The 25337-nt window shown below is 33.3% G+C and overlaps 2 protein-coding genes across 3 annotated transcripts; both read right to left on the bottom strand.

Annotated features, from left to right (window-relative positions):
• Positions 1–5: 5 nt before the first annotated feature.
• Positions 6–2322, bottom strand: LOC125207393 (pentatricopeptide repeat-containing protein At5g18475). Its single transcript, XM_048106716.1, has 2 exons — positions 2117–2322; positions 6–1728 (listed from the first exon to the last, which is right to left on the bottom strand). Exon 2 carries the CDS (start codon positions 1697–1699, stop codon positions 170–172), a length of 1530 nt encoding a protein of 509 aa, XP_047962673.1. The 5' UTR covers positions 1700–1728; positions 2117–2322; the 3' UTR covers positions 6–169.
• A 5652-nt stretch (positions 2323–7974) lies between these two features.
• LOC125203080 (transcription repressor KAN1-like) lies at positions 7975–11387 on the bottom strand. Of its 2 annotated transcripts, none has more exons than XM_048101357.1 (6): positions 10521–11387; positions 10357–10433; positions 9977–10022; positions 9713–9878; positions 8496–8622; positions 7975–8373 (listed from the first exon to the last, which is right to left on the bottom strand). In XM_048101357.1, exons 1-6 carry the CDS (start codon positions 11104–11106, stop codon positions 8260–8262), a joined length of 1116 nt encoding a protein of 371 aa, XP_047957314.1. In that variant the 5' UTR covers positions 11107–11387; the 3' UTR covers positions 7975–8259. The 2 variants fall into 2 exon arrangements, with proteins under 2 accessions (XP_047957314.1, XP_047957324.1); XM_048101367.1 differs by having other exon boundaries at positions 8496–8592.
• Positions 11388–25337: the final 13950 nt, after the last annotated feature.

The raw sequence follows: 25337 nt of genomic DNA, 5'->3' as shown, positions 1-25337 counted from the left end.
TACCATTGTTCAAGAGGTATAAACATCTGTTTATATTTAGAACTTTGCTAAATTACAACTGATGTATAGTTTAATTCTAAATTACAACTATTTTCTCTCATAACTCTACTTGCCATCAATAATTCTGACAACTAGAAAATTTGATGCAACATCATGGGAAATACAAGCCTTACTTTAGAAGTTGATCAAGTAGTTCAAATGCAGGCAGTAGCTTCCTCTCTCTACAGATTAAATCAATCAGAACACTCCATGTAAGAGGATCTGGCTTTAACCCCCTCTCCACCAACCCAAACAACAGCCTAACAGCGTCGTTCACCTTTCCTGCGTTGCAAAGACTAACTAATAACTCATTTGACGTGCCAACATGGGGCACGAAACCCCTGTGCAGCATCAGAGCCAGCAAATCCACCGCCTTCTCCAGTTCTCTTTCTTTGCACAGAGAATTCAAAACGATCCTATAACTAGCCTTATTAAGATAAACACCATCGTTGGGAAGCCTCTCGAGCATGTTAAGAGCCTCAATATATCTGTGTTCCCTACACAATCCACCAAGAATGACGTTAAACGTTACCTCATCTGCCTTGCATTCGTTTTCTTTCATCTCCTTAAGCAGCTCTATAGCTTCGTTAGTTTTGCTGGACCTACACAACCAATTAATCAAAGTGGTGTACACAACAGTATCGGGACTCAGCCCTGTATCTTTCATCTCATTCAACACTCCCTTTGCTTCCTCAAGCTTACCATCCTTACAGTACCCGTTCATTAAGGATGAGTAGTTGAATATATTGGGATTGCATCCATTTTTCTTCATAAAATCCATTATTTTCTTGGCTCTATCTGTTTTCTGTCCACGACAAAATCCATTTATCAGAGCATTATAAGTCAATGCATCCGGCACTATCTGATGCTTAGACACCATTTCCTCGAATAACTGAATTGCGTCTTCTAACCTGCCACTCGTACAAAGACCATCAATCACAGTTGAGTAGGTTATCAAATTTGGTGCAGAAACTTCAGACTTCTCCATCTCTTTCATCACTACAAAAGCAGATTCAATATCCCCTTTCTTGCAGTGATGTTTGACCACAATATTGAAGATACACGTGTTCGGCTTCAAGTGGAAGTCTTTCTGAGTACTCAGGAGAAACTTCCTTGCCAAATCAGTTTCATTTGCATCAACCAGAAGGTTAAGACATGTACTGATGGCTCTCAGGGACGGCTGCGAACGTACAATAGGCATAATAGAGTGAAACATTTCAAGCACTCTCTCATGCTTGGATGCTTTAGAGAAATGTTTCATGAGATTAAGGAATATACCTTCATGGAATCTACACGTCTCATAGGTCATCCGATGAAGAACTCCATCAAGGGCCTGATATTTCTTGCACTGGGCAAGCTTATGAAGAATTATCCCATAGGTGGAATTGTTATGCTGAAAACCCCTTTGTGCTGATGCTTTATTAAAGATTTCCAACGCGTCTTCTGGGCTTTTCTCACGTTTAATGAAGTTGATGACGGACTCATGGGAAATGTACTTGCTTTTCCTAGTAAATACTGTTTGTGTAGCTGTAGTTTCAGAAGGGGCATCTACTCCGTCTGGGGCAACCTTTGGGTTTTGGAGAGGAGAGATAAACTTAGCCGAAGATGACAAGGGTTCAACAGATAATAAGCGGCGGCTCTTTCCGGAAACAACATTCATTATATCATCCGCATAAATCACTGGATCTCCTATTATATCATTCAGAGAAGTTGCAAACATGATAAGTACAAACATCATAAAGATCTTATAAGCTGCCAGTTTCTACTACTTTCTAGGGCTATGTTAGAGCTTATAATAAGAAAAGATTGTGATTTTTCAATACTTTTGTATAACAATTAATACATAAAGCAGCAAAATCTAATTGTGAGAGTTCAAAAGATCATATTTTCAAAAATCATACCAACATTCTACAATATTTAGAACATTCTAAACTCAATCAAACGCAGAAAACTTATAAATGAGTTCATAGATTCAAGCACAGCATAAATTTATTAAGCAGTAGACAAGGTCAGACATTGAATTAGTTCACTGAAATTTGGAAATAGATGAAAACAACACAAACACTGCAAAACTTACAAAAGTAGCGCCGGACGGCCACGAGAATTTATCCTTCCCGCTCGCCTCCCCCTTCTTCCGGTTTCCCTTTTTCTGTTTCTGTGGTAATTTAGAATCCTATGGCTCACCTATTGCCGGCAGAAGTGAGAAATCGAGCTCCGGCAACATTCTGGTGGAAGAGAGAGAGCTTGTAGAGGTAATGCAAGGTTTGTATAGAGAGATGAAAATTGAAAATGAAACAAAGCAATCTGAAACAAATTTGGGGATGTTTCGATTTTTGGCAGAGGGGTAAATAGGTCATTTTGTCAACAATTCAGCCATTACTTGTATCTGGGCAAAATTGAACCAAATAGTGTGGGCCTGCTCATTTACATGGGCCTGAACGCATGAATTTGCTCAGTTTTCAGCCCATAACTGGCTGTAGTTTACTTGATTTAATTGTTTCATAATGTGATATTTAGGTTATGGTAATTGATTATAAAAATTCGTTTGGGCTTATTTTATTGTTATTGGGTTGCTATTTAATCTACAATTGGTCCATGGTTTTCATCTATTTGGGCTGTTTCAATATGAGATTCTAAGTTATTTCATACTCCATTCATTTTAATTTATTTGGCCTGTAGTTTTATTTCTTATATTTGGGAGGCTTTTTTTTGGCCTGATTTTATTTAACATAATTTATATAAGAGTATTATGAGAAAATGATCTATTTATTAAACCCTAGCACGAATCTTTTCGATTTTAGTCTCATATTTGTTAGGTTTTCACCAATATTTGAAACTCATTTAGAAATAAGCCGGTGGTATGGATCTGAAAACTGTTTTTTTAATAAAATTTGCGTACTAATTATGGAGATTTATAGAGTAGTATAATTCGTTGTCGTTATCCCCTCCGTTCACTATTAGGAGTCTCATTTGAGTTCGGTACGGGTTTTAAGAAATATAAAGGAAAGTGGGTGAAAAAAGATAGTGGAATGTGAGACTCATTTTTATATACTCCCTCCGTCCCAAGATAAGCGACTCACATTCCTTTTTGGGACATCCCAAGATAAGTGAGTCATTTCCTTTTTTGTATTCTATCTCTTACTTTTTTCTCTCCACTTTATTAACTCTCTTACTTCATTCACTTTCCACTTTACTAACAAAACCTCATTTCCTTAAATCTCGTGCCGAAAAATTTGTGCTCACTTATCTTGAGACAGAGGGAGTATTAGTTTTATAATAGATTATGAGTAGAATGAGTTAGTGGAAAGTGAGGTGTAACTACCATTTATAGTAAAAGTGAACCGAAACTCCTAATAAAGGACGGACTAAAATGGTAAACCGGGATTCCTAATGGCGGACGAAGGGAGTATATAGCTTTATTTTTGGTCCAAAATTAGTCCATTACTTTATTTGTGTCAATATTATTTCAATTTATATATGATTCTTTTCAAATTTAAAATAATGTTAGTATGTTAATTCTTATTAATTATTATTAATAAAACTATTAAATTCAAAGAAAGGTTATCTGCATTATTTTCAATGCAGATAATTTGTTATAAATTTAATTATATATCAAAAATTTTAATGGTAAAGTAAGAGAGAAGAGAAAAAAGCAAGAGAGAAGGGAAAAAATGTAAGAGAAAAGTAATGTTAGTGGAATGTGAGGTTCATATTATTAGTAAGAGAAAAAAGGAAAAAAAGTAAGAGAGAAATAGTGTTAGTGGAAATGTGAGTATTGTAATGTGACGTATGTACTGAAGTACGGTACGTTATACCGAAATGTCGGTAACAAAATTTGGTACTCCAGGTACCTTACTTCAGTACATATGTCACGTTCGACAATGCAGCTCTAAGAGTGATCCACTTGATACATCCATTCGACAACCATTTCAGTTTTGATAGTGTTCCACTTGAGAAACCTGGTAGTATTGATAGTGATTTATACGAGAGCGAATGCGTACTCAAATATGATGATATACAAATAAAGTGTGCATTTTCATTTTTCATTCGAAAAGGGGGCTCAAGTAAGTAAGATCACTTGAACCCCGAATCTACGCACATGGAATTATTATTTATATATCATTAACTATTTATTTTATTTTGCTATCTAGCTTTGTCATATCCGTAGGAATTCCCGCTGAGGCGAAACAGATGTGTGATATTATAGAACATGAGATATCTCGATTGGTTTTGTTTGGAAAGCATATTGACAGGCCTTGTTGATATCCCGAACTTCATTTAGAGAAAACAGTTCGCATAAAAAATTGCTTCGTGGTCAACGAGATTCGAATTTTGATTGAGCGTGATGTAGTGGGAGACAAAACTCAAATACGTCCAGTTTAAAGACATCAACCTAAGTATAGTGGGTTCGACAGATTAAAGATAAAAGGAACAGATTCGGTGATTATACCAAATCAAGGACAAGCATGTAGATATTTTATTGTGTCTTGATTGAATTTGTGTAGGTTTTTGTGTAGTTTGTTGAGGTTGTGGAAATGTTTTTTTTTTTATCCAACACACAACCCTTGAAATGAGTATTCAACGCAAACAGAATTCGAATTTCAAATTCAATTATTCTAGATTCATACACGACAATGATACAACACGAGATTAGTTGTAAATATGAAAATCATGATGGAAAATGAGAAATTAACTACACGAAAGTAGGTGACGTGTCGTCTGGATATGAATATTGATATAAACATGTCGAACTCACCTATCTCATTTTACGTTTTAATGTACTCTTGTAGATGGTCTAACTCATTCGAATTCAGATTTTATTATAAAACTAATATATAAAAGTAAGATCCACTTTCTACTCACTTTTTTGAGTCGTTTTCTGTTACATTTCTTTCAAGTCGCTTTCTATTAGGGGTTCGAAGGCGGTGTGGAAGTCATGAAAATCAAAAGAGTAAGTGAGGGTGCGGTTAGAAGAGGATATCATTAAATTTTGTTACCTCCATTTCGGTATAACGTACCGTAATTCAGTACATACGTCACATTATGCTGTGGGGTCCATATTATTTGAATGGGCACCATTTTTCGTGGACAACTAAAAATGACAAATGTGCCCTATTTTTTGTGGACGGAAGGAGTATTTAGTTGTTTTCAGAGTTTGAATACTCATCGAAGCCAATTATCATGCACAACATAACATAGTGCTATTTAAATTTTAATATTTTTTTATTAAAAATAATTACTTAAATATATATTTCCCGCGTTCCAAATAGTTGAGTTAATTTTTCATTTTAGAATGTTCCACTATAATAAAGTAGTGTTTTCTTAATTTTCGCGTCGAAAGAATATGACTTTACTACAACAGAACAGAGGGATTATTATTTATCTCATTTATTCCGACCCACGATTATCAATTTTTGGATCCGCCATTGCTTACAAGTCATGTACATCAGAGGCGGACCCACTAAGGGCCATGGGGGTCCCTTGGAACCCCCACTCAATTTGGATGTTACTGTATATGTAGTATTCATAATAAGACTGGCAAATGAATACATAGCTCAGTTGGTCAATTCGTCGGCCAAGTTACAAGGATGTTCACAGGTTCGAATTCTTGTGGTGGTGGCGAATATATATGTTGACTTTTGCGATTTTCTCAGAGCTAGGCAACTAAATAGATTTATTTATCCATTAATTTATTCATGGTTCTTTACTTTCTCATAGCTAGATTAATATATTTATGTTTTTTCTAGTTATATAAGTTTTGTTTTTTTTTAATTTGTAAAAAATTATTATTGTAACATTACAAAGTAGTAATTTTTATAATTTAAAAATAAAAACATTTATTTAGTTACATTAATAACCATATATATTCATATTATTTAATTTTAAAATTATGTTTTTTATTTAAATTTATATTCTTCAATTATTTCGACGTTGACACTATCTTCGTACGTATTTTAACTTATATTTCTCATTTTCAAATTATTTATCTCACGTCATCCGTATTGTCCATGTCGTGATTGTTTCTGGCCTTATTGATACTAAAAATACACAACTTGATAACGTTAGTTTGGGACCCCCAGTGTTAAAATCCTGCGTCCGCCACTGATGTACATATAAATGCGCAAATATCCCAGCCCAACTTTACCTACAAAAGAGAAGAAGAGATTCAGTACCAGTACCAGTTCCAATTCCAGATACAATAGGCGCAGAGCTAATCATAAAAAATCAATACACAGATTAAGGAAGAAACTCACAAACAGATTAAATAAGCAATAACAAAACGGAAGAGAAACAAAAAAAATTGGTAAAGGAGAGTGATGCCCTTTCACCTCAAACATTTGGGGCCATTGTGGAATATGATAGCTCCAAATCTAAATAGAATGAACATAAGAGGGCGCACTATTTCGTTTTATTTTCAGGATCTTTTGATTTGGGCCTCTTCTGTTCCCAAAGTTTATTCTGGTTGTCTACAGCACATTGGGCCCATCTTAAATTAGGAAAAAGAAAACATAGTATTTCAAAGAAAATCGTCAATTAAATAACAACTTATCGTCGACTTCCGATTTACACATAATTTACAAAATTAGCTGATTAAATCATGACTTGAACATTTTCGTAATTGTCTCATAACTTAAAATTTGCGGCGAGTATGTGGCATTACTTTGTCATATGACATTTATGTGGCATTATTTAATGACATTACATTCTAATGTTGTCCTGCAGAATTAAAAAAAATATGATCGAACCATTTTTGTCTTGTGAAAAAAAGCCCTAAATCTGAAAATGATGGAATGGTTGAGACAATGTTGTTTTAAATAAACGTCGTTTATGTTCACGTACGACAATACGGACATCCATGTCACCATATAATTGTTGGAAATTTAAGTTATTAGACAATTGCAAAAGTGGTATATAAGTTACAGTATTATTTAATTAGCTAACTTTGTAAGTTGTGGGATAAACTAGAAGTCAACTAAAAGTTGTGATTTACTCATTCAAAAATTTCCCTAGTATTTTCTACCAAAACACTTCGAATAGAATATAGGTTTTATAAATAATTTAATTTTGAGTTTTTAGTGCATAGCAACTATTTGAAATGTAAAGTTGCCAAAAAAAATCATAAACTTTGTTAAGGATGTATTCGATGTAAGTGCATCGCACGGAAGATTACATGACGAAAATAAAGTTGGCATAGCAAATCTAGATATCTAAACAACTTTATTTTATACTACTAAAAGCAAAATACAATTCATGAGATGAGATGCCAATATCGACTTCTTCTTCTTCTTCTCCCATCTCCCCATATCTTCGGCTCTTCCGGGTTCAAAATGGTAGAAATGAATCAAATGAGGTTTTAGGAAACGAAGACGACGAGGTTTCTATCGCTAGTCATACAATCCAGAATCGCAACTTGAAGCATGTGAGAGAGAGGGGGATGAGATTTTGAGGGTGTAAAATTGGATTTTAATTGTAAATCCTAAAGAAGCGAAATGACGTCGCCGTTTGATGAAACGATCGACGAGTCCACCTTAACATCCCGACGAGCATCAAATCAAATTCGGCAACTCATTGAATTTGTGGTAAATTGGCACCCATTACAACATTCATGATCAATTGTTTTGGCCAACTCTCAAGTTCATAGAAAAAGCACTTATTTTGAATAACTAATCGTCAATAATCCTTTAAATTTGAAGAACATGACATGTATAGCGTTTTTAAATCGATTTTGCATTCATAGTTGTGAAATTAGTAATTACTAACAAAACACTATACATAGGTAGCTAAAAATGCCTTATAAGTATTGATTTTAGTAAATATATATTCCCATCGTATTTTAATTATTTCATCAACAAAAACTATGTATATATAGTATCATCATTTTCTGCATACGATCACAAAGTACATTCGCTGGAGAAACATAAGTTGAATCGAATGTGAACATACAAAAATAAGCATTTTAATCTTATACCCAACCTCCAAACCAGCCAGAGGGAAAAAAAGGAAAGAAAGAAGAATGTCAAGTTAGATAAACCTAAAAATATATTTAACAAAAGAAAATTAAAATATTCTAAGAAAACCAGAATCACTTCATCCTCTTGATCTGCGATCCTACTGCCTAGCTCTTCATATACGCAATATATCGCCTTCTCAAATTTCAGTCGAAGGATCAATATATATGCATTTCAAAATGGAGATAAAAAAACAAGCTGCCTAATTTTGCTATTTTTCATCCCAATTCTGTCTGTTCAACCCCAATGTGAACTCTAGGCTCGGGCTCTTGTAACTTTCGTTCCCCGGCATCTCGTAGCTCTTTGGACACGAAGTTTCACTCTCCTGAAAATCATAGATATTGGTACAAGTGAGCTAATAGTCCTTTTTCCAAGCATTATTTTTTAGGACAAATAGTAATATGGTTGAAAACCCTTAAATTTTGAAGAAGAGATGAAACAATTTACCTCTATCAAAGGACAAACATTTGCATCAGATGGAAAGGAGGATGATCGTACCATGCCATGTGATTCACCAACACTATTGTTTTGTGCCCAACATTCCCTATTATTGATAACATTTAGATAACTGCATCTTTATAATAGTAAAAAAAAAGAGAAATTTATTAATTATTCATTATTTAAGAAACTACAAAAGTTCCACTAATTAAAATACAATGCTTCCACCCCAACTATTGCAAGACCTATAATTAAAAGATTTATGTTCTATGTGAGGGTAAATGTTACATACGTATAAGAAAGTATACAATATTTAATTTGCATGGATAGCATAAGAAACAAAAGGTATTCCATAAATTAAGATCCAATAAATAATTAATTTAGTTTATTTGCTGAATTTAATCTAATACTAATATTTATAGTCAACTTAGCTCCACATACCTATGTCAAATCATTTATTTTTATTTTCATCGTTATGGTCAATACTCAGAATGTGTCAGCCATTAATTTGTTAATTTTGACTGATAGTTGAATATGAAAGTGGAAAGTTTTGGATGGGTTGGTAAATTTGTTCCCCAAAATCAGACTTTGGAGATGTGAAAATTCAAACTGCTATATAGGGAAACTCTATATCACTAAAATGGTTAATAAACAATTCAAAAACAACCATTTATCTGCAAGGAAACCTACAATCTAGAAAAAAAATCAGAATCACTAGACAATATTCTAATGTACAATTCATCCAGTGCATGGTTTGAAAAATGCAAATATATTTGAAAATTTATAAAAAATGAAGAGAAAAAAATATTATAAGTCAAAGCACTGCTCCTGTTTTGGTTGTATATGTACAGATTTTTACCTCGTGAAGAGAATAAGAACAAAGAATTAAAATAAAACTTTATGAACAGAATGAAAGAAATAATTCAAACTAGAAAAAGAAAAAGCAGTACAGCAGCTAGCTGTGGAATTGCTTTCTTTTATCTTAATTCTGGCTTTTGATATTGGTGTTTTCTGACCTTTTCTTTCAGTATCCCATCACCCAATCCATGATCAGTATTAAATTTAAATCTCCCCAGAAATAAAGATTATACATAAACACATTCCTAAAGAAAAGAATCACCACAAAAGCAAAAGCTGCCAAAATTAATTAAGAAATAAAAAAAAACCCTTTTATTAATTCTTCACAAAATTGTTCACAATTAAGTTACCATGCAAAATTAGCATACCTGGAAGAGTTGCTCCACAATGTAGTAGCCGTGGTGGAAGGATAGTCACCATCTCGAGGCGAAGATTCGTCGGAGGCGGGCCCTCGTTGATCCATGAAAAGGCGAAGCCCGGCCGCGTCGCTGCTACCGCCGCCGATGGTGGAGAGATCGTCCTCGCCGGAGCAATCTACGTGGCATTAATTTGTTTAATTAAAAGATGGATAATGAGAAAACAGTTAAATGGGTAAGTAAAATTGGGGCTTTGCAATCCGAATTATAATGTACCTGAGGAAGCTGCAGGTCTGTCAGTGGTTTTAACAGTTCGATACATCTGCATAGAAGCAATTTATGAGAATTGGAAATTTAAATCAAATCAGCAGCATTAATAAAAGTTGAAGCATGAAAAAAGTAGTTAGTGAGTGAGTACTATTGTTTCTCTCTCTACTATATTATTGACAAATTATGACTTTGTCACTCTCCTTCTTCTTCTTCTTGTTTCGAGCCCCAAGGCTTCTTTCCTTCCCCATTCATTCATTCAGTCTGCATTCCTCGGCTACTGTGCCGGAGCAACAGACGGACTCTCTTTGTGTAATTATTTTTCTATTCTTTTCCCCATAGCTGCCTAACTAATCACTATTACCACTATTTTTAATTAATAGCTCTACCTGCAAATGGCTCTTCACATGAGCTAGAGTGAGATCCTTCACATCCATCAGCTCAAGCACCGACTTCGGCGTCGCCCCTACATCCAATCGCAACCAATTAATCCAAAACCTAAAATCCAGATTTCAAAGAAAAATGAAGAGATTAAAATGAATTTGTGGTTTACTTTCATGGCCGCCGAGGAGCTCGACTGCATGAACGAACCGCGCGTGGAGGGTGCTCGTCCAGCGCATCCGCGGGGCCCTCATGCTCCTCTTGGCCGGCAGCCTCGGGAGGAACCTCGATCTCACAATCGAGGAAGCCTCGTGGTGGTGTAGCTGAGGATGGTAAGACGGAGAAGTCGTCCCATTGTAAATCCCACTATACCTCCCTCCCCCGGCCCCGCCCCCAATCCTGTACCCAGGAAGCGAGGGCGGGGCGCTGGGGTGTCCGAGGAACTGCATCTGATGATGATGATGATGATCCAAACTGAAAGAAGGAGGCATTTGGTAGAAGCACATCTTTGGATCCTTTCCTTCGAGGGGAAGGAACGGGAAGGGGCGGTTCGGGTAGACCGGGATGCCCTTGATGGGCCTGAGGCCGTCGATCTGATTCAGGTAAGGGTTTTGCTGCTGTTGATCTTGCTGGTGCTGGTGCTGCTGCTGCCCCAACGAGAGCTCTGAGCCCTTGGATCTCGATGAGTTGGGCGGGCTGATTTGGAGCGATAGATCCGGAGAAGATGAGGCCTCCATGAATAATCCTTCCAAAGGCATATTTTGTTATGACCTAGGTTTTCGATACAAGAAGGCTCTCTATCTCATTTATCGAAAATCAAAAGATTTGTGTGAAAGTAGTGAAGAGACAATTGTTGGAGAGAGTTCAAAAATGAGAAAAGAAGAGGAAAAGGAGTGGTGAAAGGAGGAGAATAAGAGGGGAATTCCAGAAATGAATGGAAAGGAGGAAGGAGGGGATGGATTTTGTGTCTGTGTAATTCCTCGAGAGTATATCTTGGAAAATGACACTAGAAGAGAGAGAGAGAGAGAGAGGTGTCTGTGTAATTCACTAGTCAAAACACGCAATGGTGGCAATGAATGAATGAGAGATAAGATGGAATAAGAAAAATAATTAAATTAAAAAAAAATGTTTGATGAAATTGAAAATTTATTTTCCCCGTAGACGACGGGTTAAAAAATCTTGAAACAGAAAGTTACCACTCTTCCATGAGTCACTTTCTCTCTTACCCAATACAGACATAGACATACGGACACAAAAAAATACACACACGAACACACATTATTGTTTCTTTTCTGTGTTAAAAAACTCAGCTTGGATGCTTATTAAAGAAATCCTATTTTCGTGTTACCCATGGCCATGGGCCCTATTTCACATCAATTTTACTTACTCTCTTTTAGCCTAAATTACACTCTTTTCTCATCAAATGAAACACCATCCTAATTTATTACTCCCTAGCTACTTTTCAACTTCTTCCAGTTTTTTTAACTATTTATTCTTTTCACTTCATTGTATTGTGATGCCATCACATGTCTTTGCTCTTATTTGTGCTTTCTCCTTTGCAACTAAAATGTCTAGTAGGAATAGATATTGCTATAGCTTTAGGTGCTGCAAATTTAGTCACACATGCATTTATAAACTTTTATACTGCCACATAAAATATGTTGTAGTACTACTAGTTTTCAAACTCAAAAATGTTAATAGAGTTTTATCCTAAAATCAAATGGTAACAGTAGAAGTGGTCCAACTTATATAGTGGTTCAGTAGGTTGGATATCAGCCCTCTATCGAACTGATCCAAATTTAAAATCTTACTCCCTCCGTCCAACTTTAGGAGTCTCGGTTCAGTTCGGCACGAATTTTAAGAAATATAAAGGAAAGTTAATGAAAAAAGATGGTGAAATGTAAGTCCTACTTTTATATATTAGTTTTATAATAAAATGTGAGTGGAATGTGGGGCCTATTACCAATTATGGAATATTCCAACCGGGACTCCTAAAGTGGGACACCCAAAAGTAGTAAACCGGGACTCCTAAAGTGGGACGGAGGGAGTGTTATTTTTAGTTGCAGTCTAGATATATATACTACTAGATCAATCATTTTTTCGGTTTCAGTTAGATATATTGTTGAATTAGTTAAACATGGCCACAGTCGGCAACCCGTTTTAATACTATAATAGATCCATAAGTTCTATTATAATATTACTGGTGATAGAGGGATTGGTCCATACAACTTATGTATATAGCTATTGAGCTAAGAGGATGTATATCATGTCGAATTAACTATTGAGGTGAGACATTACCAACTCAGATACGAAATAGCTAGGATATTATTATAACATGCGTGATGACCAGCTTAAATCAATTAGTTATTAAGAACCCTGGATATGAATGAATAAAATATTGGAAGGTCATAATTAAGCTGCAGCATGTATATAGTTATTATAGTGTATAATTATTAGTATAATTTGTTATACAGAGAGAGGAGAGAGAGAGAGAGAGCATTGGCATTGACTTGTGTGAACGAGGGGAGACCCACAAATTAAAGGTTTGTTTGTTTGGTAGTGATGGTGTGGAATTAGCAACCACAATAAACCCACATTACCTTCTAATTCTCGAATTCTTACATACTCCCAAATATTCCCTTCTAATCTTTCAACAACTTTGTCTGCCATCTTAGGTTTTATTATGTCTTCACTCCATGATCAATACATATCAAATTGCTGTTTTAATTATGCCATGAATTTTGCAAAACCCTAGGTTGAATCTATAATATTTAATTAATACTACTAATATTTGTATTTTTAAAATATATATATTGCATGCAGTATTAATGGTGTAGGGGTCTTTGTATTGAATAGTGAATGCTTTGCACCTAGCTAGTCTATCAATGATTATTGAATGATGAGGTTATGGATGTGCTTTATGTACATTGGGAACAGCGTCTTCTTCATTTATCTCACTCATTTATATTCATATCTTTGTTTTGGATATTAGCCATCGTGTTTTTCTATTATATTTTCTTCAAACATTGCCTTTTATGAATTCTGTCTTTTAGCTCTACGGAGATTTGAGCTCCATCTTTCCCCAATTAATTCCCCAAAGTGTTTATATTTTTTTAAATTTTTTTATGGACAAGGAGTAGTATTTAAATGTTTCAATGGGCATGAGTTTTAAAAAAAGTAATAAAAATTGAGTTGAAAAGATAAGTGGAGAGTGGATCTACTTTTATTATATTAATTTTATAACAAAATTGTGACTTGGAATGAGTTAGTGGAATATGAGGTCCACTACCAAAAATGGTAAAAAGTGAAATGTGACAAATTTTGTGGAACGAACAGAAATGGAAAAATATAACAAAATTTAAGGGGACAAAGGTAGTAATAATTAACTAAAGATAATAGGTGACTTAAATTAATTACTAGACATTGTAACTTTAAACATGAGAAATAAATTAAATTAATTTAAATGGGAGTCCAGATTACACTTGTAATTTGGATTTGAACGGACAATCAATATTTGGAAATGTGTAAGAAGGTATATGTCAGTACAGATGCCGAGTTCTTGGAGGAAGATAATGTGAAAAACCATAAGCTTAGAAGTGTGATAGCTAATAACTAAGATGCTTCAGTGTTCCAGAAATCAAATAATGTATCACAAGAACAATTTGCACCAACTACGTCAATTTATGTACCTAAGAATGTGGAGCCACATCGTAGTGGAAGGTATCTAGAGTACTTGATATAGGTCCATTGATCTAGTAGTCTTCTAACTTGGTTTCTGATTAGAATGAGCATGATCCCTAGAACCACGAGAATGCAGTGATTGATTCAGATAGTCATTGGGAATAGACGATGAAATCCAAACTACAATTTATGATAGATAAGGATGTTTATGATTTTGAGATCTAACATGTTGAGAGCTCGCTGGGAGCAAGTAGATCTACAAGTGTAAACCTGGACCTATCGGGATTGTAAAAGTCATCAAGACGAGATTATTGAAAAATAATTATATCCTAGACATTCTCTTAGGCCGGTCTGAATCTAAATAGAAAGTTTAATGATTCTTACTTCGAGCGAATTATGAGATTATCTTCACTTTTGGTGTATAATTAACTATATATTCAACAAGTCCAATTTAAATGTTTTTAATTAGTCCTAATTTTTTTCATTAAATGGTATCCATAAAGTGAATTATGAATTACAAATTTAGAAGGAATATATATTCAGATATTACTATTAGTTTTCAATGTGAAGAAGCATGTAAGAATTATTTAATAATTTGTGATCACTTGACACGTCAATTTTATGAATCAATATTCACAATAGGGAGTAGTTATTAAGGAATGGCACGTGAGTGTGTCTCTTAGTCTGTTAATCAAGTGGCCCAAAAAAAGAAATGCTAAGAAGATTCTTCTTGTGCTTGGTATATATTATGTCTTCAACTCAAATTGAGTTCACAATGACTTTTCCTCTAACAAGTTCAAGTTGATGGATTATGATATTAGTATCACACCAAACCAAATCGACACATGTCACACATCGATATATATTAATTAGTTAAGTTTCATTATTGTTTGATAAAAACAAACGATATAAGTATTTCTTGGAGAGATGATGCATATGCAAATCTATTGAATAATATGTTTAATTCATCTGTGTTTTAAATGTTAGGTTTTCATTTTTTTTCATTTCGGTTTTAAACTAAACATATTTTTAAATTTATTACACACTCGATAAATATGGACCTCGTTTTTTTTATTGTTATCATATCCAAACAGACACATCATATATATTGGTCAAATTTCATTATTGCTTGAAAAAAACGAACAGTATAAGATATTCTCATCAAAGTGGATGATTTTTTTTCTTTGTGTTTTGGATGCTAAGTTTTATTTTTCTTTTTGGTTTTGAACTAAATATGGAGTATAATCTTTTATCAAATAAGAAATACGATAAATGAGGACCTCGAAATTTTTTAGTACTCTTTATTTGTCAAAAGTCTCTCATCCGTTAATCAAAAGAATAAGAGCACCACTCCTAAGTCCTAATTTTAATCATACAAATAATTATTTTTAACAAAATGTTTGCCGCTTATTATGATGAAGAGCTCACACAAGTTCTTGCAAAAAGGTTAGATGAAACATCATAACGTAATTATCTTTTATGGGACGTTTCATCTACAGTGACTTATTTCATTTTCTTGTAAAAAAAAAAAGAAATACATCACTTTAGTCAGGACAATCTAAAAAAAAATACGAATCACTTAAATGGGAACGAAGGGAGCGTTACATTATTTTCAGTTGCTTATTTTATTCGTCAACCTTTAGACTGTTTTCTAGATCCAGTTATATAAAATTGAGAGTCAATGTTGATTCTTAATGAAGTGGAAGTAGTATGAGAGTTACGTATGCAATATTAGGACACGAGCAAAATATACGCTATTACTTTTTGGTCTTTTGATATTTAAATAAACATGTTCCAACATCATATTAAGATAAGAATGTGAGTTCCTCAAATAGACATTCAACACATAATAATTTAAAGATTGCACATGAGGAAAGAAAGCTCTCGTCCTGTGATATAGGGATCTCATAATTAATTATAGTAGTATATTTTTCAAGGGGGTTTTAGCTTGTTTAACAAAAAACATATAGACATACAAAATTGATTATAGGTCTATTTTATGGGGTCAAAATAATTATAAATGTGAAAAGAACATACTATTATCGTCCTTGAACAGTCACTATTATCATGCATGTGCAACATTTTTCATTAGGTCCCTCAAAATGTTTTGTAATTCTCTATCCCAAGTCCCAGCTGTTGTCCTCAATCACGGTATCTGATTTATTTAGGGTTATTTTCCTATCTTAATTAATCTGAACATATTGGGATGCTTTAAAAAATAACTAGATCTTATGTGTTAACTTACAAATAATCTAGACCACACAATTTTAATATTTCATGACTATAAAATGCCAAATGTCATACATTTTAACCAAAAAATAAGAAAACAAGGCTCTATGAGTCATTTTGTCACAGATCTGGAAATAAATTCTCTCTCTTAAGATACCTCAAAATATTAAATTTCTTATAATTTTTTCAATATAATTTTTTTATTTACCATACCATATATCAAATTAAAAGGCAATTTCAAATTTCAAAATTATTCTACCGAAATCACAATTGTATATGCTCCAATGATTTTTTATAGTACAATCAATGTAACTTATAGATAGTAATTTGTACATGTACATACACAATTTGTGTTTATACTAAAAAAATCTATATACTATGTATTATAGAAAATCAGTACATATAACATGCTCAGTCTGTATGTAATTAATCTATATAAAATACTTCATTAATATTATTTGTTATAGGGGAGTGTTATATTGTTAATTCAATATTTAATTGTTAACTACAATTAAATAATAGCCATTGGATATTCAAATTAAGGGCCTAGATCATTAGCCCCGGAATGGTAATACGTTAAAAAAAACGTCAATAAGGGTATTAAGGTCAATTTACAACAAATTAGTTGTAACTAACTTTTTGAAAAATATCTCATAACTTTAAAACGCATCTGACTTTCTCGATTTAAATTATTTTTCCGCACAACATATATCAAATTAAAGATAATTTAATAAGGATTCTAACAAGATTTCACTTGTCTATGTTCCGATGTCAAAATTTAAAAAAATTACGAAAATTTTCAATTTTTCGTACGGCAACGAATGTCAACATGATATATAAAATATATGTTAATATAATACATGTAGAATGTCAATATACGCAATGTGTTAACATTCTCAAGGCATTGTGTTGACATTCTCAAAGCATTGTGTTGATGTTTTCGAAACACTACATTGACATTTTCATCTAAAACCCTAATTTGGTAGTTTTTTTTTACGTATGTTTTTCTATTTAATTAATAAAAATGAAAATTACACGTGGCATATTGTAGACCACAAGTTTTCGAAAATCTTATGGTCTTAAATTAGTTGTAGTTAACAATTAAATGATGAGTTGACAATTGATCACTCTCCATTAGTTATATATATCTAATCAGCGACGCTAGAAATGTCTAATAAATAAAAAAATATCTCATAGTTACTTAAAATTTGCACATTGCTTGCGAAAGGTTGGGAGGGAATAAAAAGGCATTGCCTTTGGCCATGTTGTAATATTGATTGTATTGAACTTGAGTTTCACAGTGAACATAAGTAGCTAAAGACATATTGTAGGATTCTTGGTGAAGATGTACTAATTTCATAAGTTTATATTCGACCGATTTCCCCTTTACCTTGCTCTTGTTGTTGCTTGGATTGTATCTTCTGCAGTTTTCATTCAATAGATTAACTACCTCTGAATGTGTTAATTAGGATCAATTAAATCAATCGGGAGATGAAATAATTAACCTAGAAAAAATTAATTCACACTTTAATCAATAGAACTCGGGAGAGTTGATTGAGGTTTCACGTGAGATCATTGGTTTTAATTGTTTTTGGGAGTTAGATGTTAGATATTTAAAGGAGACTTTGATCCTAACTTCTAATCTATGGATTTCTCACCTTCGGAGGGGGTTTAATCTAAGTGACCGACCCAATAACTCTAGGACACTTAAAGGCAACGGGAATTAATTGGATATAAGCTTGGAATTGTGCATCATATTTTTTAATTCTACATTTTCTCCATATTATAACATTGGATCCCAACCTTGCATTTTTGCTTCCTTTCGTGTTTTGTTGTAGCACGTATTTCTTAGGCTTTGTAGTTGGCTAGTGTTAGCTCTTCTTTTAATTTTTGTTTTATTAGGATGGTGTTAGGTTGCCTCTTACCGGCTCGAGCCTTTTTTATTAATAAAAAAAGTATAGTTAAAGTTCTTGGTAGAGTTAAGTTGACATAATTAGTCTATATGGGATACGATACTCTTACTTATCATCACTGCAATAATCCCGTACACTTATTATGGGTAGCTTGACTCAACTTATTTTTAACACAAGTAAACCCGCAAGTGTACGGGGCTAATGTAGCAAATAGTAAGCAAAGAATATCGTATCCACAGAGACAATCAGTGTCAATCTAATTACCACGAACCAACCTCAACTACTATCTAGATGAATCGGAAAGTTTTGATTTTTCTAAATCTACTTAAAAGCAATTAAAAACAACTAGATAACTAAAAACAAATAGGAGAAAATGGGTGTAGATCAAGGATGAGAAAAGTAGAATCCCACGGGATCGATAATAATTATCCTATGCTCAATTAACTTCCAAACTATGCTAACAAAGGGTCTCAAGGGTTATTAAGCTATCATTAAGGTAAAACTATATTTGCCCTAGAAGCATATAATTTGTATATTGCTACCTTGAACCGAAGTCTCCTTCCTAGAACTAAGGCAACAACTCCTAATAGCTCCTAAGATACTTAGCTTCATTCAAAGGCTCAAATCTCTCGATTATATTGGCAAAGACGTCAATTTCTTCTCTTTCAAATTAAACTACTCACTTCTCAGTTCTTGTAGTAAAATTCACATGCATTTATAAGGTGATCAGTCAAATAAATATATAAGCACAAAAGAAATCAAAATAATCACATGAGTCAAGACATAGAAAAAGGAAATCAATTAAACATAAGAATCATTGTATCTCCCCCGTAGAACTCTACGAAGGATTTAGCTACTCATGTTCAACACAAAAGTCAAAGAAATATTCAAAGAAATATTCAAAAACATTGTTTGAACAAGAATAAAATTAAAAGATGAACTCCTAGAATCGGATTGGGCGGATTGGAGGTCTCGTCTTCAATCTTGCGATGACTACTCGTCCTCTGCTCGTTCTTCTCTTCTTCCTAGGTGAAAAAGTGGTATTTCTGGGGTAGGAGGCGTGTAGAATATTGTAGGAGGCGTTCCATGCATGGTATATATAATTAGGGCTCGAATTTCCTTGTTTAGAAGAGTCGGCCAAACCTGGCGAGTCGCCAGGTTCGTTGCATGTTGAAGCTGGCGGGTCGCCAGCTGCTCTCGGCAATTCTGGGCAAAGGACCTGGCGAGTTGCCAGGTTGGTAATGATGCGAAGCTGGTGGTTTGCCAGCTTTGTGCTGCAATTTCGTCCTTTTTCCATCCCGATGCTTCCTTTCGCCATTTAAGCCCATTTTCGATCCTTTTTCTACACATTCTTCACAAGATGGTCAAAATACCAATATCATAGAGAAGTAGCTACAACCATGTCTCAAAATACGCAATATACAATCAAATCCAAGTAAAACTATCCTCTGAAACTATGTAAAATCCAAGTGAATCATAGCTTTTATAGTAAAATTAAAACGAGTCACAAAGAATCTAAGGTTCAATTCAAGGACAAAACTTGTTAAACTGAAATATGACTACATTCATCATCTTTTGGAGAATAAAACCTTGAAACTAGTAAAGACTCTTGGAAGTGAAATCTAGCAAGTATTTTTACTAACATGGTGACATCGAAAAACTCCTCAGACTCTTAACATTAACTTCTGCCCCAGCCCCAAAATTCTTGCTTCACCTCAGATAGCATCCATTGCAATTGTAAAGTGGACCATATTCTCGTTAGAAATTCTCAAATGAAATACTATCTATGGCTTTAATTATATTGTTTCTAGATATAGTTTGTAGAGACAAATTTGAGTAACCGATTTTTTATGTAATAGTGCGTTATTTTCCAAAACTTTTAGACATCATGTTTAAATCTAAATGCATGATCTAAGAGGATTAATTTCATTAGATTAATCATTATGATAAATGTTTTCCTTGATTAGTAATAGTAGTAGTAGTAAACGGCATAGGTAGAGATAAAAGAAGATGAAAAGACCCATTCCTCGAAAACTGAGTAATAAATGAAAGGGGGGCAGAAGGGTACACCACCTTTTTTGGCAGAACAGAAAAGATGGATATGTTTGGGAGATTGTAAATCATTTTGTAATCGATTGCTTCATGATTGAATCAAAGTCCACCCAATACACACATTATTAATTAAATATATTTATATATATGTATTTTAATACTTGCATACACAACACAACAGACGTACATGTGACTGAAAGAAAGAGAAAGAGAGAGAGAAACAAAATAAAGTGGTGGTGGTGACTGGTGACTCTGATGAAAGAAATAGAAATAAAGGCCTTTTCCAAAAGAAAGGCTTTCTTGCCTTTGCTTTTTGTAAGGACAAAAGTTAAGACCCCCTGTGGGATGGGGGTGGGTTGGAGTGGGGTAGGGTAGGGGTAGGAGGTGTTATCATGGCGCTATGATTATCAGAGAATAGAATTGTGGTTTCTTTGCACTTGTATTTATTGCCACTATGCGTAGGTTAAAACATCCTCATCTACCATGGTAACTAATACAGTAATACTACTCCTACTAGTCAAACACTACCAAAACCTATCAAAACAATTCTCGATGAAGACTATGATTTTATTAATTTGGGGTTGTTGAAGTCATACATATATGGAGTAATTTCTTAAACTTCAACTATTAGAAACATATACTACTATTGATCATGGATTCAATTTATTTGTAATATTTTTTTGGAATGACTAGTGTTAAAATAGTAAAATGTGGATACGTTATGTATTGTTATAAAAAGAGTGTCCTCAATTATGGATAATTGTTGCGGCCCCAATCATCCAATATAGAGAAATTAGAAAACGTGCAAGTAATGTATAGTGCAACCCCTACTCAGTGTCTTAATAATAAATCTATGAGGGCTTAGCCAAAACGAACAATATCATACTATGTGATTTCACATGTGCATAGACAAACCCTCACAGTAGCATCAAAGCCCTAGTTTGGATCGGGTTTTTGTGTGGTTCGAGGTTCGGTCGATTACTTGCACGTTGATCAATACATTGTAGTGGTTCAAACCAATCCATATCGTCAAATTCAAAATGTGCAATCAATATATAAGTGCAACCCCACAATTACTGTAATTAAATGTACTTACCTTGAAAAAGTTAACAAAAATGTGGCGAGGACAATTTCTTGCATCAAAATCAACCTGACATATTAGGTCTGCTAATGCTGAAAATTGATCTCCAAGATGGTTTTTCATTTATAGTTATGAATTAATAGTTCATAACTAAAGCATTAATAACTATATATATATATATAGCTTAAAATGTAACCTATCCTATAAAAGACATAAATATTGATACATAGCATCTGAAGTCCAAATATGAGAAGTTGGATAGATGAGATATTATGTCTGGAAATGGAGTGGTCGAAAATTGAATATAGGAATGATGGAAAAGGAAAAACAAATAAATGGAAGAGACACCTTAGGTGTGTGTATAAATGTGTGTAAGATGATGAGTTTTCACATCAAGGATGAGAGTAGAGAGAGATATTGTCCTTGACGAAAGTCGCTGACCGTATTGTCTACCCCGCATTTAAAGCGCGCTATTTGTGCTAATTGACAATTCATGCATTGTCGCTACTCTCACATACTACTTCCCTTTTTTTTATTTTTTTATTTATCAAAATTAATAATTTCTTCATTATTATTTTATCACCACCATGATTCTATAATTATTATGTTTATCTGTTTGTTACGATTTCAAATGTGTAACGTAATTAAGTGGAGCTATTCCTTTTTGGAGAGAGAAGATATTTATTCTCATGAAATGCAACCAAAATTACTTGCTAAATATGGAAAAAAGAAATTCAAAATTGCCAACGACCAAGTTGGCTTGCCGAAAAGCCTGTGAAAGTTAATGCATGATAACGATTACCACTAGCTAGCATATTTAATTTTGTGTTAATTTAATTCATTCTCCAATTGGAGTTAATCCAAGTTTTATCACTTTATTCCCAAGATATATGAAATGATGTTACACCATACATGGCAAAATAAAGAAAAAAAAAATGTACATTTATAAACAGTTTCGTTTAAATAAAAATGTTGGAGAAAGGAATAGGGTTTGATGGGGGAAAATACTTTACCTTATCCCTGCAAATTGATGCACAAATAATTCCACATAATTGATGAGACGTATCTATTGATATGTGGAGTAAAAGGTGAATCTCAAAATGCTACTAAAATCTTTGTTTTTATTACCTAACTACATATCTTTCATTTCTAAATAAATGATATATTTTCTTAGAATTGTTTTTTAAATAAGTACCTTTCGTAATCTATGTACTATACCTTTGGTATAACACGTTATAAAGTAATTAAGGAAAAAAAATATGGGAATGCATATAGAGGCACATCACAACACATGATTTAACTTTGTGGCAATGTTTATTCTTATTCTCCCACAGTTTTATAAGTGGACCCAAAATTCCAAAATTTGGTAAGATAATTAAAACATTGAAAAAGTAGGGTCTCTGTCAGCCTCAAATATTTATGTGACACAGTGTACAAGGGGATGTTTGGAAGAAAATCAGATAGGGCCAAATGAAGGAATTGAAATAAGATGTTGAAATTTGGATTTTGGGAGAGAGAAGAGAGAGAGGGATTAATATGTTCAGTGCTGCAATTCAGTATTGGCTGCCTTCTCGAATTTCTTTGGTACTTGATGTGTGTGCAGATATTTGGATTTTAGTCTGTAATTAATAGTAGAATTTAATGAAATTATTGCAATAACTAGAAAACAAAGAAAGAAAAATAAAAATCATCTCAACTGATTTCCAAACATTGCTGTTGGGCCTAATTTGGATGATCTGTCCACTTGATTAATTTGGTCCATCGTAGTGCAAATCCATGTCAGCTATAATGGCCCAATGCTGCTACAGATATACTCCACATAGAATTAGCCCACAAAATGTAAAACAGTAGTATTTCATTAATTAACTTTTGTCTAGTGGAGTAATTACTATTAAGGCAAATTATCACAAAATTATGAATTTTGGTCAAATTTTGGTCCACCCTTACAAATTTATAATCAACAATACAATCCATGAATTTTAATATTTTTAACAATTTGCCGAGTACAAAAACTTAGTTTTTCCTATTTATAATCTGTTGTAGATTTGACACATATTTTTCAAATTGGTGACTTAGTTGATTTATTTGTTATGAGTATGGAGAAAAATGATAAAATCCACATATGGTATTGTTTTCGTTAAATTTTTTGGATGTCACATTAAACATAATTTCACCAAGATAAGATCACGCGAAATTTGACAAAAATATTAAAATTCTTGATTTTTCGGTTGATTTTAAATGTTGCAAGGTGGACCACAGAATTTGGCAAAATTTCATAATTTTACCTCAATTTACCCATTATTAATTTATTATCTATAATCATGGTTAGTTATTCTAGCGGACAATAAGTATTATATCCGATACTTCGTTTTGTTATTGTCTTTTTAAAGTTAGTAAATAGTACTCCTCTATCTCAATTTAAGTGAGACGTTTCTATTTTAACACAAGAATTCAAGTAGTTGTGTTTAGTTTATTAAATTGTTAATAGTAAAGTAAGAGAGATAAATATGAAACATTTAGTTTATTCGGAGATTGGTCGGCCTAAAAGGAAGATTAATTTTTGGCTCGACATGCACATACAATTGTAATAATAAATGTGTTGTAATTATTTAGTTTTTCATGGTAGCAATCAGGCCTGTAAATTCGGGTATACGCAAGTACCCAAACCCGAAAATTCGGGTACCCAAACCCGAAATCTCAAAAATATCATACCCAATATCCGACCCGTATGTGAATTCGGGTACCCTAATACCCGATGCGGGTACCCGAACCCAACTAATCGGGTACCCATAAACCCAAAGTTATTATATTTCAAATTTATTCTTTTATATAAATTATATTGTGATGAGCATAGAAATTATTAAAAATAACACAATACTACTATACTATTTATTGACTATTATATTGTGATGAGCATAGAAATTATTAAAAATAACACAATACTACTAAACTTAATTCTAAATTTCTAATGTTTTTGCTTTCTCTAGATTATGATTCTATGACTATATATATATAATAGACATTAGACAAATAGTAACTACTTAATTATAAAATAAAAATTCTTTTGGCACAAATTGAAACATAAAAGAGATTAAAAATAAATTTTTAAGATATTATATGAACATGTAAATAAAATGGAGAAAGCATAACTATATATTTTCTAAAGATAACAAGTAAGAACATAAATATTTATCATAAATACATAATTAATCGGGTTTAATCGGGTATTAGTCGGGTACCCTAAACCCGAAAAATCCTAACATTGACTTCCCAAACCCATACCCAAACCTATACTTTCAGGTTTCAGGTACCTAAAACCCGTCGGATATTGGGTCGGGGTTGAGTATACCCGAAACCCGTGGATTAAGTTTTCAGCCCTAGTAGCAATGTGTTACCTAACGTACGATATCATTGTCGGTATTACAAAGAGGTTAACATTTACAAACATACTATCAAAAAACTTGATATGAATGTTGTACTAAGTACTTAATATGTTATCTTCTTATTTGAATTTAATATAGTTTAACGTAAGTATGTATCTCATGATTATCGGGCACGAGTTGGATTATGGGTTTTGAAAAGGCCCGATATGAGTTGGTTTTGAAAACGCACGATAAATCATAAATGACCTTTACACTAACATAATTGATTACGATTTTATTGCAAACAGTTACCATATCTTAGACAAAAATAGCATTATAATTTTCGGTTGGAGTGTCTAAATATGAAATTCCATTGACCATATCCACATAAAGATATATATATATATATGGATAAAACAAAGATTTTGTAAGATGTATATTTGCTAATAACGCAAGAATATTCCATCATTTATCGGAATATACCAAATGCCTTAACAACAAATAAAGTAGCAAATCATCCACTTAACTATAAAAAAATTCGTTTGCAGAATCCAATATATCCATAAATCAAATGTATCCCCAACCGCCAACACCCCCTCACCATGCATGCAATAAACACTAGTTCGTGACTCGTTCATCCTTAACCAAATGGTCAGAGGTTCGATCTTATT

Source organism: Salvia hispanica, chromosome 1, assembly GCF_023119035.1.
Source record: "Salvia hispanica cultivar TCC Black 2014 chromosome 1, UniMelb_Shisp_WGS_1.0, whole genome shotgun sequence".
Classification (NCBI taxonomy): domain Eukaryota; kingdom Viridiplantae; phylum Streptophyta; class Magnoliopsida; order Lamiales; family Lamiaceae; genus Salvia; species Salvia hispanica.
Note: the sequence above shows the minus strand (reverse complement) of the source record. Positions and strands in the feature narration are given on the sequence as shown.

Excerpts from the sequence above, each read along its gene's own strand:
- LOC125207393 (XM_048106716.1), bottom strand. The coding sequence starts at position 1,699 with ATGAATGTTGTTTCCGGAAAGAGCCGCCGCTTATTATCTGTTGAACCC.
- LOC125203080 (XM_048101357.1), bottom strand. The coding sequence starts at position 11,106 with ATGCCTTTGGAAGGATTATTCATGGAGGCCTCATCTTCTCCGGATCTA. Across the intron at positions 9,879-9,976 it reads CAGACCTGCAGCTTCCTCAG|ATTGCTCCGGCGAGGACGAT; the intron begins GTACATTATAAT and ends AATGCCACGTAG. Across the intron at positions 8,623-9,712 it reads TTGTGGAGCAACTCTTCCAG|ATGCAGTTATCTAAATGTTA; the intron begins GTATGCTAATTT and ends ACTATTATAAAG.